The 13,156-nt window shown below is 47.2% G+C and overlaps 1 protein-coding gene across 1 annotated transcript in view; it reads right to left on the bottom strand.

The window, feature by feature from the left end:
* Positions 1-13,156, bottom strand: part of VDR (vitamin D receptor) — a 365,732-nt gene that overhangs the window by 58,696 nt on the left and 293,880 nt on the right. Inside the window, exon 4 of the mRNA XM_082246135.1 lies at positions 611-795. Within this exon, the coding sequence (XP_082102261.1) occupies positions 611-795 (185 nt within the window). The remainder of the gene's footprint in view (positions 1-610; positions 796-13,156) is intronic.

The raw sequence follows: 13,156 nt of genomic DNA, 5'->3' as shown, positions 1-13,156 counted from the left end.
AAAGTATTGACAAGATGGTACATGGTTCCCTCTCGCTTAGCCAAGATGTACCCTTCATCGTCTGAGAAGTGTTTTTCAAGGGTGCTCTCTGCGAGGAACGATGCTTCACGTCTGGTGGGAATGTCTTAGGATTAGAAGTTTCTGGAACAAGGTTTTTGCTTTGATACAAAACTAACAAATCTTGAATTAGAACAACCACCCTCTATCGCCCTACTGAACGACACTCTGGGCCAAGCCCCCGACGCACTAAACATTTTATTTATTTTAGGTTACTAGCGGCTAAGATCACTATTGCTGGAGCGTGGAAATCTCCCTGTGTGTCTGTCCCTCGCATGAAACAGAAGATTTCCAGGATAATGTTGCATGAAAAAGTAGCAAGTGTTATGAATGACGGCTTTCCGATTGCAGATACAAAATCAATGCCAACTCCTATTTGAAACATGCATGAGAACTCCTATATATTACTGTACTTGATCAAGTTCGGCTTTATACTCACCCCACTTGTTTGTTCTGTAACACTGGCAAAATTTGTCTATGTTATTCTTTATGAAAATCCAATAAAAAATATTGAAAGTAAAAAAAAAAAAAAAAAAAAAAAAAATGAAATTACCCTGAACTGGCCGAAGTCTGAGTATGTTGTGTCAAAGGTCTTCCTATGAGCTTCCAAAAGTACGTCAATTATTTTTTGTTGTTCTTCAGACATTTTGGGTCTTTGAGACTCTCGCTGTGCTTCTTCTTCTTTACGTTTCAATATCATCTCCCTCTTTCTCTGGACCTCTTCATCTGTGAGGATAACTGCATGAAAAAAACAAACAGTCTTATGTGAATCTTGTGGTCATTAACAAACTTGGTTTCTGAGCATACCAAACCATCCTAGGATAAGCGCGTGAAATAACTAGCAATCAAACATATCCTTGAAAATGGTAAGCCTAAACAGAACTCTGGCCTGAACAAAAACTTTTCTATAGAATAGGCAGTCATGATGGTACAAAAGCCTAGAAGGACACCAATGCAGCTCCTCCAAATATTTTACAGTGGAGCAGATAGACATTTTTTTAAATCTACGTGGAGAAAAGTCTCAGAGTTGCATGAAAAATGCATATTTAACATTATGAAACTATATCAACACACAGAATGAATAAAAAGAACGAAAATGTACTGAACCCATATCAGCAATGCCATGTACCTTACACCAATGATGATAGAACAACTAGGTATACAGCTACTTCACATTAAGACTATGGCTTCATACATGTTATTAATTGACTAAAGCATTCTTTTTTTTACATCTGCCACAGTTTACATACCAACTCTGCCACAACTGACCAACTAAAAAATAAATGCCTACATATCTTTTAGGAATATGGATCCCCGACCCAGTTTGAGGCCAATGATTGGTGTGAAGCGACTTGGACAGTAAGAAGCTAAAAGTTTGTATGAATGGTTAGCGTGAAAACAGGATTATCCATGTCTGGGGTGAAGTGAACTAGACAGTAAGAAAGAGGTATTTCAATGGCTAGCCAGACATATTAAGTGTAGATGAGCTAATATAAATAAACATTAATTTCTACCAATCATGCAGTGTATATTATTGCTTTATTTGCGTTGCAAAAAAATTGGATTTTTGACTTACCGTAAAATCCATTTCTCGGATGCTCATTGATGGCCAAAGCTCCTGATCTTCATAACCACTGGGTTATACTGCCCCCTAAAGGAGTAGGACACTAGGCAGAAAAATAATCTGGCTATGCCTATGGGCAGTCCCAGGGGGTATATTCCCTATCTCTGCTATAGGTACTCAGTTTAGTTACAAGCAGTGCCAGAAGAATTACAACTTCACAGAGGGATGGGTGCTGTGTCCGTCAATGAACATCAGAGAAATGGATTTTAGGATAAGTCAAAAACCTCTATTTCTCTTTAGTTCTTTGATGGACACAGCTCCTGATCTTCATAACCATTGGGACATCCCAAAGCAGTCTTAAACATGAGGGGTGATAACAGTAAAAACAATTCCCAAGGTTAAACAGTAGCCAACCAGGAAACAGGAGCTCAACCAAAACAACTGGAGCCCATCTGAAAAAAACAATACTTTCCCAAAGAGGATCAGGTCCTCTAACACTAGCCTGCAAAACCTTGCAGCCAAAAGAAGCATCTGCAGATGCCAACACATCCACTTTATAAAACTTTGTAAAAGTGTGCACGGACGACCAGATGGCCGCCTTGCAAACCTGCATCACCAACACCTGATGACGGAAGGCCCAGGAGGCATTAAGCGCCCTAGTAGAGTGTGCCTTCACAGGTAAAGGAGGAACCTGACCACTGATGGAATAGGCCTGAATAATCGTCTGTCTGATCCATCTGGAAATGGTTGCAGAGGAAACTGACAACCCTTTCCAAGGCCCATCCATGAACACAAATAGTGAGTCTGATTTCCTAAAAGACTCCGTAGCTGCCAGGTACACCCTAATTGCCCAGACCACATCCAACGCATGCAAGGCAATTTCCTTCTGATGTTTAGGCCTGGGACAAAGGGAAGGTACCACAATGTCTTTGATCAAATGAAAATTAGAGACAACCTTTGGGAGGAACGACGGACAGGGGCGAAGAATCACCTTATCTTTGTGAATCACCAGGTAAGGTGAATGACAGGATAACGGCGCCAGGTCTGAAACCCTGCACGTAGAGGTAATAGCCACCAAAAAAAAAAAAAAAACCTTCTGAGACAGCGTAAGCAAGGGAATCCCCCAAAGATTCTCAAAGGGTAGCTTCTGGAGGATCGAAAGCACCAAATTGAGGTCCCAAGGCGGCAACTGAAACCACTGGAGGAACAAAATTTCAGACACCCTGAAGAAAGGTAGGCGCCAGGGAGTGTGTCGTCAAGGGTCGCTGGAAGAAGGCCGCCAAAGCCGACACCTGGCCCTTGATGGTACTCAAGGCCAATTTCTGTTCAACCCCCCGTTGAAGGAAGGTCAAGATCCAAGCCACGAGATGGACTGAGGATGAACCCCCAAGAGACTCACACCATGCAATGTACGTCTTCCACGTACAATGGTAGATATTCCTAGAATTCAATTTTCTAGCTTTTAACAGCGAAGGAATCAGTGACTCAGATAAACCTCTATCTTTCAGCACCTGGCGTTCAACAGCCAAGCTGTCAAAGCCAGTGACTGTAAAGCAGGAAGGAGGATTGGTCCTTGGGACAGCAGGTCCTCCCTGAGAGGAAGCTTCTAAGGAACCTCAGTGACCAGCTGCACCAGATCGGCGTACCAAGTCCGGCGAGGCATGTCGGGAGCCATCAAGATGACCAGAATCCTTTCTGCCTGGATCCTGTGTAGAAATCTTGGCAATATTCCAGACACAGTCTGATCGCTTGGGGTTTCAAGACATTGATCAGTAGTCTGGACTCTTCCAGGGTTCAGATCCCCTGAGCAGAATGTTTTCCGAGGACGCCTCTCCAGCCGGACAGGCTGGCATCTGTGGTGATCAATACGGGGGAAGGAAGGATTGCCCAGAAACTGTGGAGTCCTGTCCCATTTGGCCAGAATCTACCATTGCAGGGACCTCGTATGGAACTGTGCAAACAGAACCACCTCAAAAGGTAGACACCATCAGGCACAGCACCCGCATGCAAGTTCGGAAGGATGTCCATCTGCTGGACAGCAGGAGATGAATTGCGCCCTGCAATTTCTGGAGTTTTGTCCAGAGGAAGGAGCACTCTGGCTAAGGCCGAGTCAAGAGTCAGACCCAGATAGTCCAACTTTGTGGATGGAACCAGAGCAGACTTCTAAAAGTTCAGAATCCAGCCGAACGCGAGCAGATTTCGTATGGTGATTTCCAGGTTTTCCACAAGAGCAGTAGGAGGTCTTCCAAGTAGCCCAGTACCGCAATCCACTATTGGCGTAACAGTGCTATCCCGGGGTTAACACTTTGGTGAAGACCCCAGAAGCAGAGGCGAGACCAAAGAGTAACGCCACAAACTGATAATGCTCCTCTCCCACGGTAAAGCGGAGGAAGCGCTGGTGACCGGCACATATTGGAATGTGAAGGTAAGCATCCTTGATGTCGATAGAGGCAAGAAAATCCCCCTGATGCAGGAATGCCACCACCGTGCGAATGGACTCCCTCCTAAACTTCTGAACCCGCACAAAGCAGTTCGGCGCCTTAAGATCCAGGTATGGATGCACCTTGCCTTACTTCCTGGGAACTGCAAACCGGTTTGAGTAAAAACCCTGAAAACGTTCCGAATTCGGAACAATAACCCCTTGAAGCAACAGGTCTTGCAACACCCCAAACAGACCCTGTAAGTGGTCCAGGGACATGCGCAAGTTGGAAGGAAAGAACCTTGCCGGGGAAAGAGTGAAATTCGATCTTGTAGCCAGATCAAATGACTTTGTGGACCCACTTGTCTTGTACCAGGGAAGTTTACGAGTCCGGAAACCAGCGAAAACTTCCCCCCACCCCCGATACGTGTGAGGGCGCACCTTTATGCTTTAGGAGCCTTGTCTGCGAGTCTGGAAAAACCGCTCTCAGCTTGCCAGACCAGGTTCGTTTGGATCCTCCAGAGGAGGCCCTGAAAGGCTTCGAGCCCTTGTCAGTCGATCCTGAGGGATGAAAAAACATATGAGCCGAGAAGGAGGGCCCACGTCTTGCTCTTAGTAGCCTGCGGAAGAAAGGTACCTTTCCCCCCTGTGAGACCTTTATTGATGTCATTCAGGGTAGCTCCAAACAGGCGATCTCCTTGAAAGGGTAGATCAGTCAAGGCCTTTTAGAAGTCTGGTCCACAGACCAGCAATCGACCCAAAAGACACGCTGAAGGACCACTGCCAAAACAGAGAGGCGAGCTATCAGGGGAGCCAAAGACAAAGAGGCATCACAGATAAACTGCAGCCCCTGGACTAGCTGGTCCGCCAGCTCAGCACAGGCAGGGGGGAGCTGTTCTCCCTCCAGGTCATGGCATAAAAGCTTAGCGCACTCAGTCAGAATTTGCGACACTAGGGCAATGGTGAATACCGGCCTCAGGGTCGAACCAGCCAGAGTGTACATATTGGGCCACAGCTTCTGCCTTCCTGTCAGCCGGATCTTAAACCTCCTTGGTGGTATGATTGTTTCAGATTTTAGGTGCTGAAAGCGGTACCATTATTTTGTATGTAATTCTTAAAGACGAGCAGCCCAAACCAACTATTTACATAAGATTTTTTTTTACTGTGCGTTCTTCTTTAGAACATCTCGATTATGATAAAGTTTGAAACACAAAATCATAAATTACAATATAATAAATAACTATAAAAAAGTTAAAGTACATACAGTATATATATATATATACACACACACACACACACACACACACACACGTATACATACATTATATACATACACACACACGTGTATATATATATATACATACATACAGTGCCTTGCGAAAGTATTCGGCCCACTTGGACTTTGCGACCTTTTGCCACATTTCAGGCTTTACACATAAAGATATAAAACTGTAATTTTTTGTGAAGAATCAACAAGTGGGACACAATCATGAAGTGGAATGAAATTTATTGGATATTTCAAACTTTAACAAATAAAAAACTGAAAAATTGGGCGTGCAAAATTATTCAGCTCCCTTAAGTTAATACTTTGTAGCGCCCCCTTTTGCTGCGATTACAGCTGTAAGTCGCTTGGGGTATGTCTCTATCAGTTTTGCACATCAAGAGACTGAAATTTTTGCCCATTCCTCCTTGCAAAACAGCTCGAGCTCAGGGAGGTTGAATGGAGAGCGTTTGTAAACAGCAGTTTTCAGTTCTTTCCACAGATTCTCAATTGGATTCAGGTCTGGACTTTGACTTGGCCATTCTAACACCTGGATATGTTTATTTGTGAACCATTCCATTGTAGATTTTGCTTTATGTTTTGGATCATTGTCTTGTTGGAAGACAAATCTCCGTCCCAGTCTCAGGTCTTTTGCAGACTCCATCGGGTTTTCTTCCAGAGTGGTCCTGTATTTGGCTCCATCCATCTTCCCATCAATTTTAACCATCTTCCCTGTCCTTGCTGAAGAAAAGCAGGCCCAAACCATGATGCATGTTTGACAGTGGGGATGGTGTGTTCAGGGTGATGAGCTGTGTTGCTTTTACACCAAACATAACATTTTGCATTGTTGCCAAAAGGTTAGATTTTGGTTTCATCTAACCAGAGCACATTCTTCCACATGTTTGGTGTGTCTCCCAGGTGGCTTGTGGCAAGCTTTAAACGACACTTTTTATGGATATCTTTAAGAAATGGCTTTCTTCTTGCCACTCTTCCATAAAGGCCAGATTTGTGCAGTATACGACTGATTGTTGTCCTATGGACAGAGTCTCCCACCTCAGCTGTAGATCTCTGCAGTTCATCCAGAGTGATCATGGGCCTCTTGGCTGCATCTCTGATCAGTCTTCTCCATGTATGAGCTGAAAGTTTAGAGGGGCGGCCAGGTCTTCGTTGATTTGCAGTGGTCTGATACTCCTTCCATTTCAATATTAATCGCTTGCACAGTGCTCCTTGGGATGTTTAAAGCTTGGGAAATCTTTTTGTATTCAAATCTGGCTTTAATCTTCTCCACAACAGTATCTCGGACCTGCCTGGTGTGTTCCTTGTTCTTCACAATGCTCTCTGCGATTTAAACGGACCTCTGAGACTATCACAGTGCAGGTGCATTTATACGGAGACTTGATTACACACAGGTGGATTCTATTTATCATCATTAGTCATTTAGGTCAACATTGGATCATTCAGAGATCCTCACTGAACTTCTGGAGAGAGTTTGCTGCACTGAAAGTAAAGGGGCTGAATAATTCTGCACGCCCAATTTTTCAGTTTTTTATTTGTTAACAAAGTTTGAAATATCCAATAAATTTCGTACCACTTCAGGATTGTGTCCCACTTGTTGTTGATTCTTCACAAAAAATTACAGTTTTATATCTTTATGTTTGAAGCCTGAAATGTGGCAAAAGGTCGCAAAATTCAAGGGGGCCGAATACTTTCGCAAGGCACTGTATATATATATATATATACATACATATACACACACATATATATATATATATATACATATAGATATACATATACACACACGTGTATATATATATATATATATATATATATATATATATATATATATATATTAGTACAGTAAAACTGCAGGCAAGGGCACTGGGGGGGGGGGCAAACTAATGTCAATTTATTTTATTTAGTAATGTAATCCAATAGGATTACAATATATCAGTGTGTTTGTGTGTTTTAATTTTCAAATATGCTGCCGGTTCCACCCCCTGCAACGTGACACTCGCAGGAGACGGAAGCCGGAGCACTGAGCATCAGGCGGAAGATCTGGCTGCCGTATGCTGCCGGAATACATTGCGGGATCTCGGGGACAAGGTAAGTAACCCCTCTTTCAGGATCCAGCAATGCTCCCTGGCGGTACCCTGAGTGTGGTCGGGGTTACAATGGCTAATGGCACTGAAATTCCCCCCCGAGCCACACTCGGGAATACCGGTAAGAAGGTTAAAGGCCGGGGACTCTTCAACCGTAATCATAGTTCCCTTGCTCAATCTGGAAACCGGAGGATCCACCACTGGTGGAACAGTCCATGTTTTAATAAGGTTCCACTCATAGGGGTAATGCCTATAAAATCGCTTAGGGACCCCAAGGGGACACTTTGGTCATCCCCACTCTTTAGCAACAATTTTGTCAAAAAAGGCAGGGAAAAAAAACATCTTTGCTGCTCTGGATAGTTTGTTAGTGCCAAAGGGAACCTGCGCCTCCGCCGCAGGTGCAGCTGCATCCTCGATCTTCAAGGTCTCACGCACAGATACAATCAGTGCATCCACCAGCTCCTTTTCAAGCGTGGCTACAGATGTGAAGGAATCATCCTCACTATCAGAGGATTCCAGGCGCGTGGTTGCAGACGTACACGGCGGCCGAATCAGATCTGGTGAGACCGATGAGGTAGGGGAAGGCGTGGGACGCTTTTTGCTAGCCCATCACCCAAAAGCCAACTCTACCCGGGACACAAAGGACTTCAGGGCCACTGTCAGTGCATCGATGGATGGTTGGGACCCAGAGGGCCCCTCAGCCTCAGAGAGGGGATCAGGTGGAGGGATGTGCTCCAAAGACTCCATGAGTCACCGGGGGGACCCCATACAAAAGGTGTAAAACACTGCAAGGGACAACCCCCACCACGCTGGCAGCACCACCCAGTCGCCAGGCAAAAAGCACTAAGCAATCCTCAGCAGAGAGGGAGAGAACCCCACCAGACTCACCACCCAGCAGAAACAGGCACCTGTAGCCACCAGGATAATCTGAACTCCACGTGCGGCGATCAGGAAGTGAAAGGATCCAGGAGTTAGCACCAAGGGATGAGGAGGGGCTCCCACTGCCGAAATCGCCACCTAAAGGTTTCCAATGTCATGGCCACCGCTATTTTCAAAGGCAAGCCACTGCAAAATGGCCACTGTGCATAGAAACACGCAGGCTACAACAAAATGGCAGGCCCGCATGGCAACACAAGGCTTCCAGGGACCCATGAGGGATCCCTAGGCCTCAAGGACAGTGTTAGGATCCTGTCAGGAAGGCTCTGGCAGAGGATGAGTTAAAACTCCCAGGCTATTCCGGCTCCACCCTTCTCATCAAGAAAGAGCACTATTTAAGCTGGATCAGCACACAGGTTCAGTGCTGTCTCGTCTTCAGCTCCTGCCGTTGTTCCTGAACCTGTGACCTGTTTACTACTGATTTCCTGTTGACCTTTTGGCTTGTTTCTGACTCCGCTCGTCTGCTGCCTGTCCTGACCCCGGCTTGTTTGACCATTCTCTCGGATCTCCCTTGTCTGTTTACCTGCCTTCGGACCTTGATCGGTTCTCCCTTGGTGGGGCGACCCCGAGGACCGCGACCTGGTATCCACACGCAGCAAAGTCCATCCTCACCACCAGAGGCTCTGGCGAAAACCGGTGGATACTTAGACTCCGCACCTCAGGCTAGCCTGTGTCACTTACCTTGGGGGTTCCGTCCAAGCTCCGCCCTCTAGCCGACATCAGGGCCTATCTCTGTCGTCAGGTTACCACCAGCACCCTAACAGTACGAGACAGCCATGTTGAAACCTGCAAGAGAGGCTTCACCGTTAGAGGAGATCTGCCAAAACCTAGCAGCCCTGTCTCAAGCCGCGAGGACGCTTCAGGATGGCTATACACAGTTAGAGGGACGATTGCGCTCTGTAACCCTCCCGGCAGATTCCACTGCGCCATCTGCTCCCTCCTCCGCTGCTGCAGCCGCAGGACCAGCCTCCAGCCCCACAGTAGTGATGCTGCCACCGGAACCTCGGGTCCCTAACCCTGAAAAATATTCCGGAGATCGGGGTAAATTCCGAGCATTTCGCAATGCCTGCCAGCTATACTTCTCCTTGCAACCCTGGACCTTCTCCCTGGAGGCCACCAAGGTGGGGTTTGTTATTTCATTGCTACTATGCAGACCCCAGTCCTGGGACAATCGGCTCCTTGAAGAGGGTAGCCCCCATTTGAACTCCCTATTGTCATTTTTTTGAGGCTATGGCCCAACTCTATGATGATCCACAGCGATCTTCCACCGCAGAAACTGCGCTACACGTTCTCCAGCAGGGGCGCAGACCCGTAGAAGACTATGTCACGGACTTCCATCGCCTGAGTTCCGACACTTCCTGGAACGAGATTGCACTCCGGTACCAGTTCCGTCTTGGCTTGTCCGAAGCAGTGAAGGACGAATTGGTCCGGGTGGGCATCCCCGACGCACTAGAGGATTTGATCTCTCAAATCGACCGTCGGCTCCGAGAACGCCGGGCAGAACGATCAAAGCAGCAGTTTCAGCCAGCCTGGATGTTGCCACAAGTAGCACCTCCTGTACACTTCCCTTCCGCTGGGGCAGTCTCTCCCAGCCCTGCTCCCGCTGGAGCCATGCCTGATGCTCCTGAACCCACGCAACTTGGGGTCATGCGGCCTGTCTTGTCTCCCGAGGAGGGACGTCGCCGCCAGCTGGGTAATCTTTGCCTGTATTGCGGAGAAGCTGGCCATTATGTGCGCTCCTGCCCAGCGAAACACCATAAGTCTTTGCCGGTCTCGCTCCTGTTGTGTGGCATCAGTTACCTCTACCTCCCACTTAGCCTTCCCTGTGTCTTTGCAGCTCCCAGAAGGACCAGTCCAGGTTACAGCAATCATTGACTCGGGAGCCTGCAGTTGTTTCATTGACCGTTCCTTTGCGGGGCAGCAAGGCATACCTCTCCAGACCAAGACCCAGGACCTCACCATCTTCCTGGCCGATGGCTCCCACATCAAGTCTGGACCCGTGACCCAAGAAACCCTTCCTCTTCCAATGGTCTCTCCATCTGGCCATAAGGAATTGATAAGTTTGGATGTCATCGCATCTCCCTTATTTTCCATTATCCTGGGATTACCATGGTTGCAAGCACACAACCCGCAAATCAACTGGATCACAGGAGCCGTCCAGTTCCCGTCTCCTTACTGCAGGAACTTCTGTCTACCCGCTCCATCCAAGTCCCCCCAAACTCTGTTCTGTCTCGAATCTGAGCCTGATTTACGTTCTGTTGTACCCAAGGCCTATCACGACTTCCTGGATGTTTTCAGTAAGCGGGGAGCTGAGACCTTACCTCCTCATCGTTCATATGATTGCCCCATCGACTTGCTCCCGGGAGCCGAGATCCCATTTGGCCGAATTTACCCACTATCTGAACGTGAGCTGGACATTTTAAAGGACTATGTGGACGAAAGTCTGAAGAAGGGGTTTATCCATCCTTCCACCTCTCCGGCAGGGGCAGGTATCTTTTTTGTAGAAAAGAAGGATCACTCCCTTCGACCTTGTATCGATTACAGAGACTTGAATAAAGTTACCATTAAGAACCACTACCCTCTCCCTCTGGTTCCCGAGCTCTTTCAGCGGCTCAGATCTGCTGTCCTGTTCACTAAGTTGGATCTCCGCGGGGCCTACAACTTAGTCCGTATTCGAGAAGGCGATGAGTGGAAGACAGCTTTTCGTACCAGGTTCGGGCATTTCGAATATCTTGTGATGCCTTTTGGCCTCTGCAACGCCCCAGCTATGTTTCAACACTTTGTAAACGATATTTTCCGGGATTGGCTGGATATCTTTGTCATCGTTTACCGAGATGACATCCTAATCTTCTCTACATCCCTGGAGCAACATCGCGAGCATGTTCAAAATGTCCTCGGCCGCCTTCGTCAGCATGGTCTCTATGTTAAGGCCGAGAAGTGTGAATTCGAGTGGAGCAGCATCCCGTTTCTGGGGTTAATAATTTCTACAGAGGGTATAGAGATGGATCCCCAGAAGGTCTCTGCCATCCTGGATTGGCCACCTCCATCTGACAAAAAGGGAGTGCAGCGATTCGTTGGCTTCACCAACTTCTATAGAAAATTCATTAAGGGTTTCTCTCATATCATCACTCCCATTACTTAGTTCACCAAGAAGAGTGTTCGCTTTCAATGGACCCCCGAAGCCCAGTCCGCCTTCTTGGTCCTTAGGAAGCTCTTCACGTCAGCCCCTGTGTTGAGTCACCCGGATCCCACCTTACCCTACCTCCTCGAGGTTGACGCTTCTGAAGTTGCTGTCGGGGCAGTCATCTCCCAAAGACAGGGAACCAAGGACTTGATACACCCGATAGCCTTCTTTTCCCAGGAAACTCTCCTTTGCAGAGAGGAATTATGATGTTGGGGACCGGGAACTTCTGGCGATCAAAGCCGCACTTGAAGAATGGCGGTATTTGCTTGAGGGGGCTGTACACCCTATTCTTATTTTTACGGATCACAAAAACCTTGAGTATCTGAGATCTGCAAAACGTTTGAGACCCCGTCAGGCACGGTGGGCACTTTTTTTTTCAAGGTTTTCATTTCATATCACCTATTGGCCTGGGTCAAAAAATGTTAAACCGGATGCCCTGTCCCAGATGTTTGATAGCCCAAAGGAAACTTCAGTACCTGACACCATCCTATCCGAAAAGAACTTCCTACTTTTAGTCACAAATCTGAAAGCCCGTCTTGAGCAAGCTTCTGCCCACATTCCTGGTGCACCCGGAATACCCCTGTTGCACAAGAATGGCTTGTTATGAGTTAAAGACAAGATCTTCGTCCCGGAAGAGGTCAGAACAGCAATTCTGGCTGCCTGCCATAATCACCCTCTGGCCGGTCATATTGGTGTCTATAGAACCCTTGACCTCCTGCAGCGTTTTTTGGTGGCCTGACATGGAAGAGAGCTGCAGGAGTTATGTACTCTCCTGTACCACCTGTTCCCGGTGTAAAACCGCCAGAAGTAAGGCGTGGGGCCTTCTCAGACCTCTTCCCATCCCTGATCGGCCCTGGCAAACAATTGCCATGGATTTCATTGTGGAACTTCCACCTTCTGCGGAGTGCTCTGCCATTTTTGTGGTGGTAGATCGACTCTCTAAAATGGCCCATTTTTTGCCCCTCAAGGGTGCTCCCTCTGCAAGGGAAACCGCAGAGATCTTCATTAGGGAGATCATAAGACTCCATGGGATTCCCAGGAACATCATCTCTGACAGAGGGGTACAATTTACGTCCCGCTTCTGGAAGGCTTTATGTAAACTGTTACAGATCGAGTTGTCTATGTCCTCAGTCTACCATCCACAGACCAACGGACAAACTGAGAGGAAAAACCAAACCCTGCAGCAGTACCTGCGGTGCTTTACCATCTTTGTCCAGGATGACTGAGTAGCCCTGTTACCATTTGCAGAATTCTCCTACAACAATTCCAAGCACTCTGTTACTGGCCAATCTCCCTTCTTCGCTAATTACGGATTTCATCCCTCCTTCTTACCAGATATTCCATGTGAATCCGGAGTTCCTGCAGTCCAAGACACCGTCAACTTCTTTTCCCGGAATAATAACCTTCTGCGGGAGACCTTAGCCAAGGCCCAAACTGCGTCCAAAAGAATCTTCGACAAGAGAAAGAAGGTAGAGTTGATTCTTCAACCTGACGATCAGGTCTGGCTTTCCACGGCTAATCTCCGCCTGGCCTGCCCGTCCAAGAAACTGGCTCCCAGTTTTATCGGTCCATTTCCAGTTAAAAGGAAACTCGATGTGTCCTATGAACTATCCCTACCCGATACCCTTCGGATCCA

This window comes from Pelophylax lessonae (assembly GCF_965119305.1).
Source record: "Pelophylax lessonae genome assembly, chromosome: 2".
Classification (NCBI taxonomy): Eukaryota; Metazoa; Chordata; class Amphibia; order Anura; family Ranidae; genus Pelophylax; species Pelophylax lessonae.
Note: the sequence above shows the minus strand (reverse complement) of the source record. Positions and strands in the feature narration are given on the sequence as shown.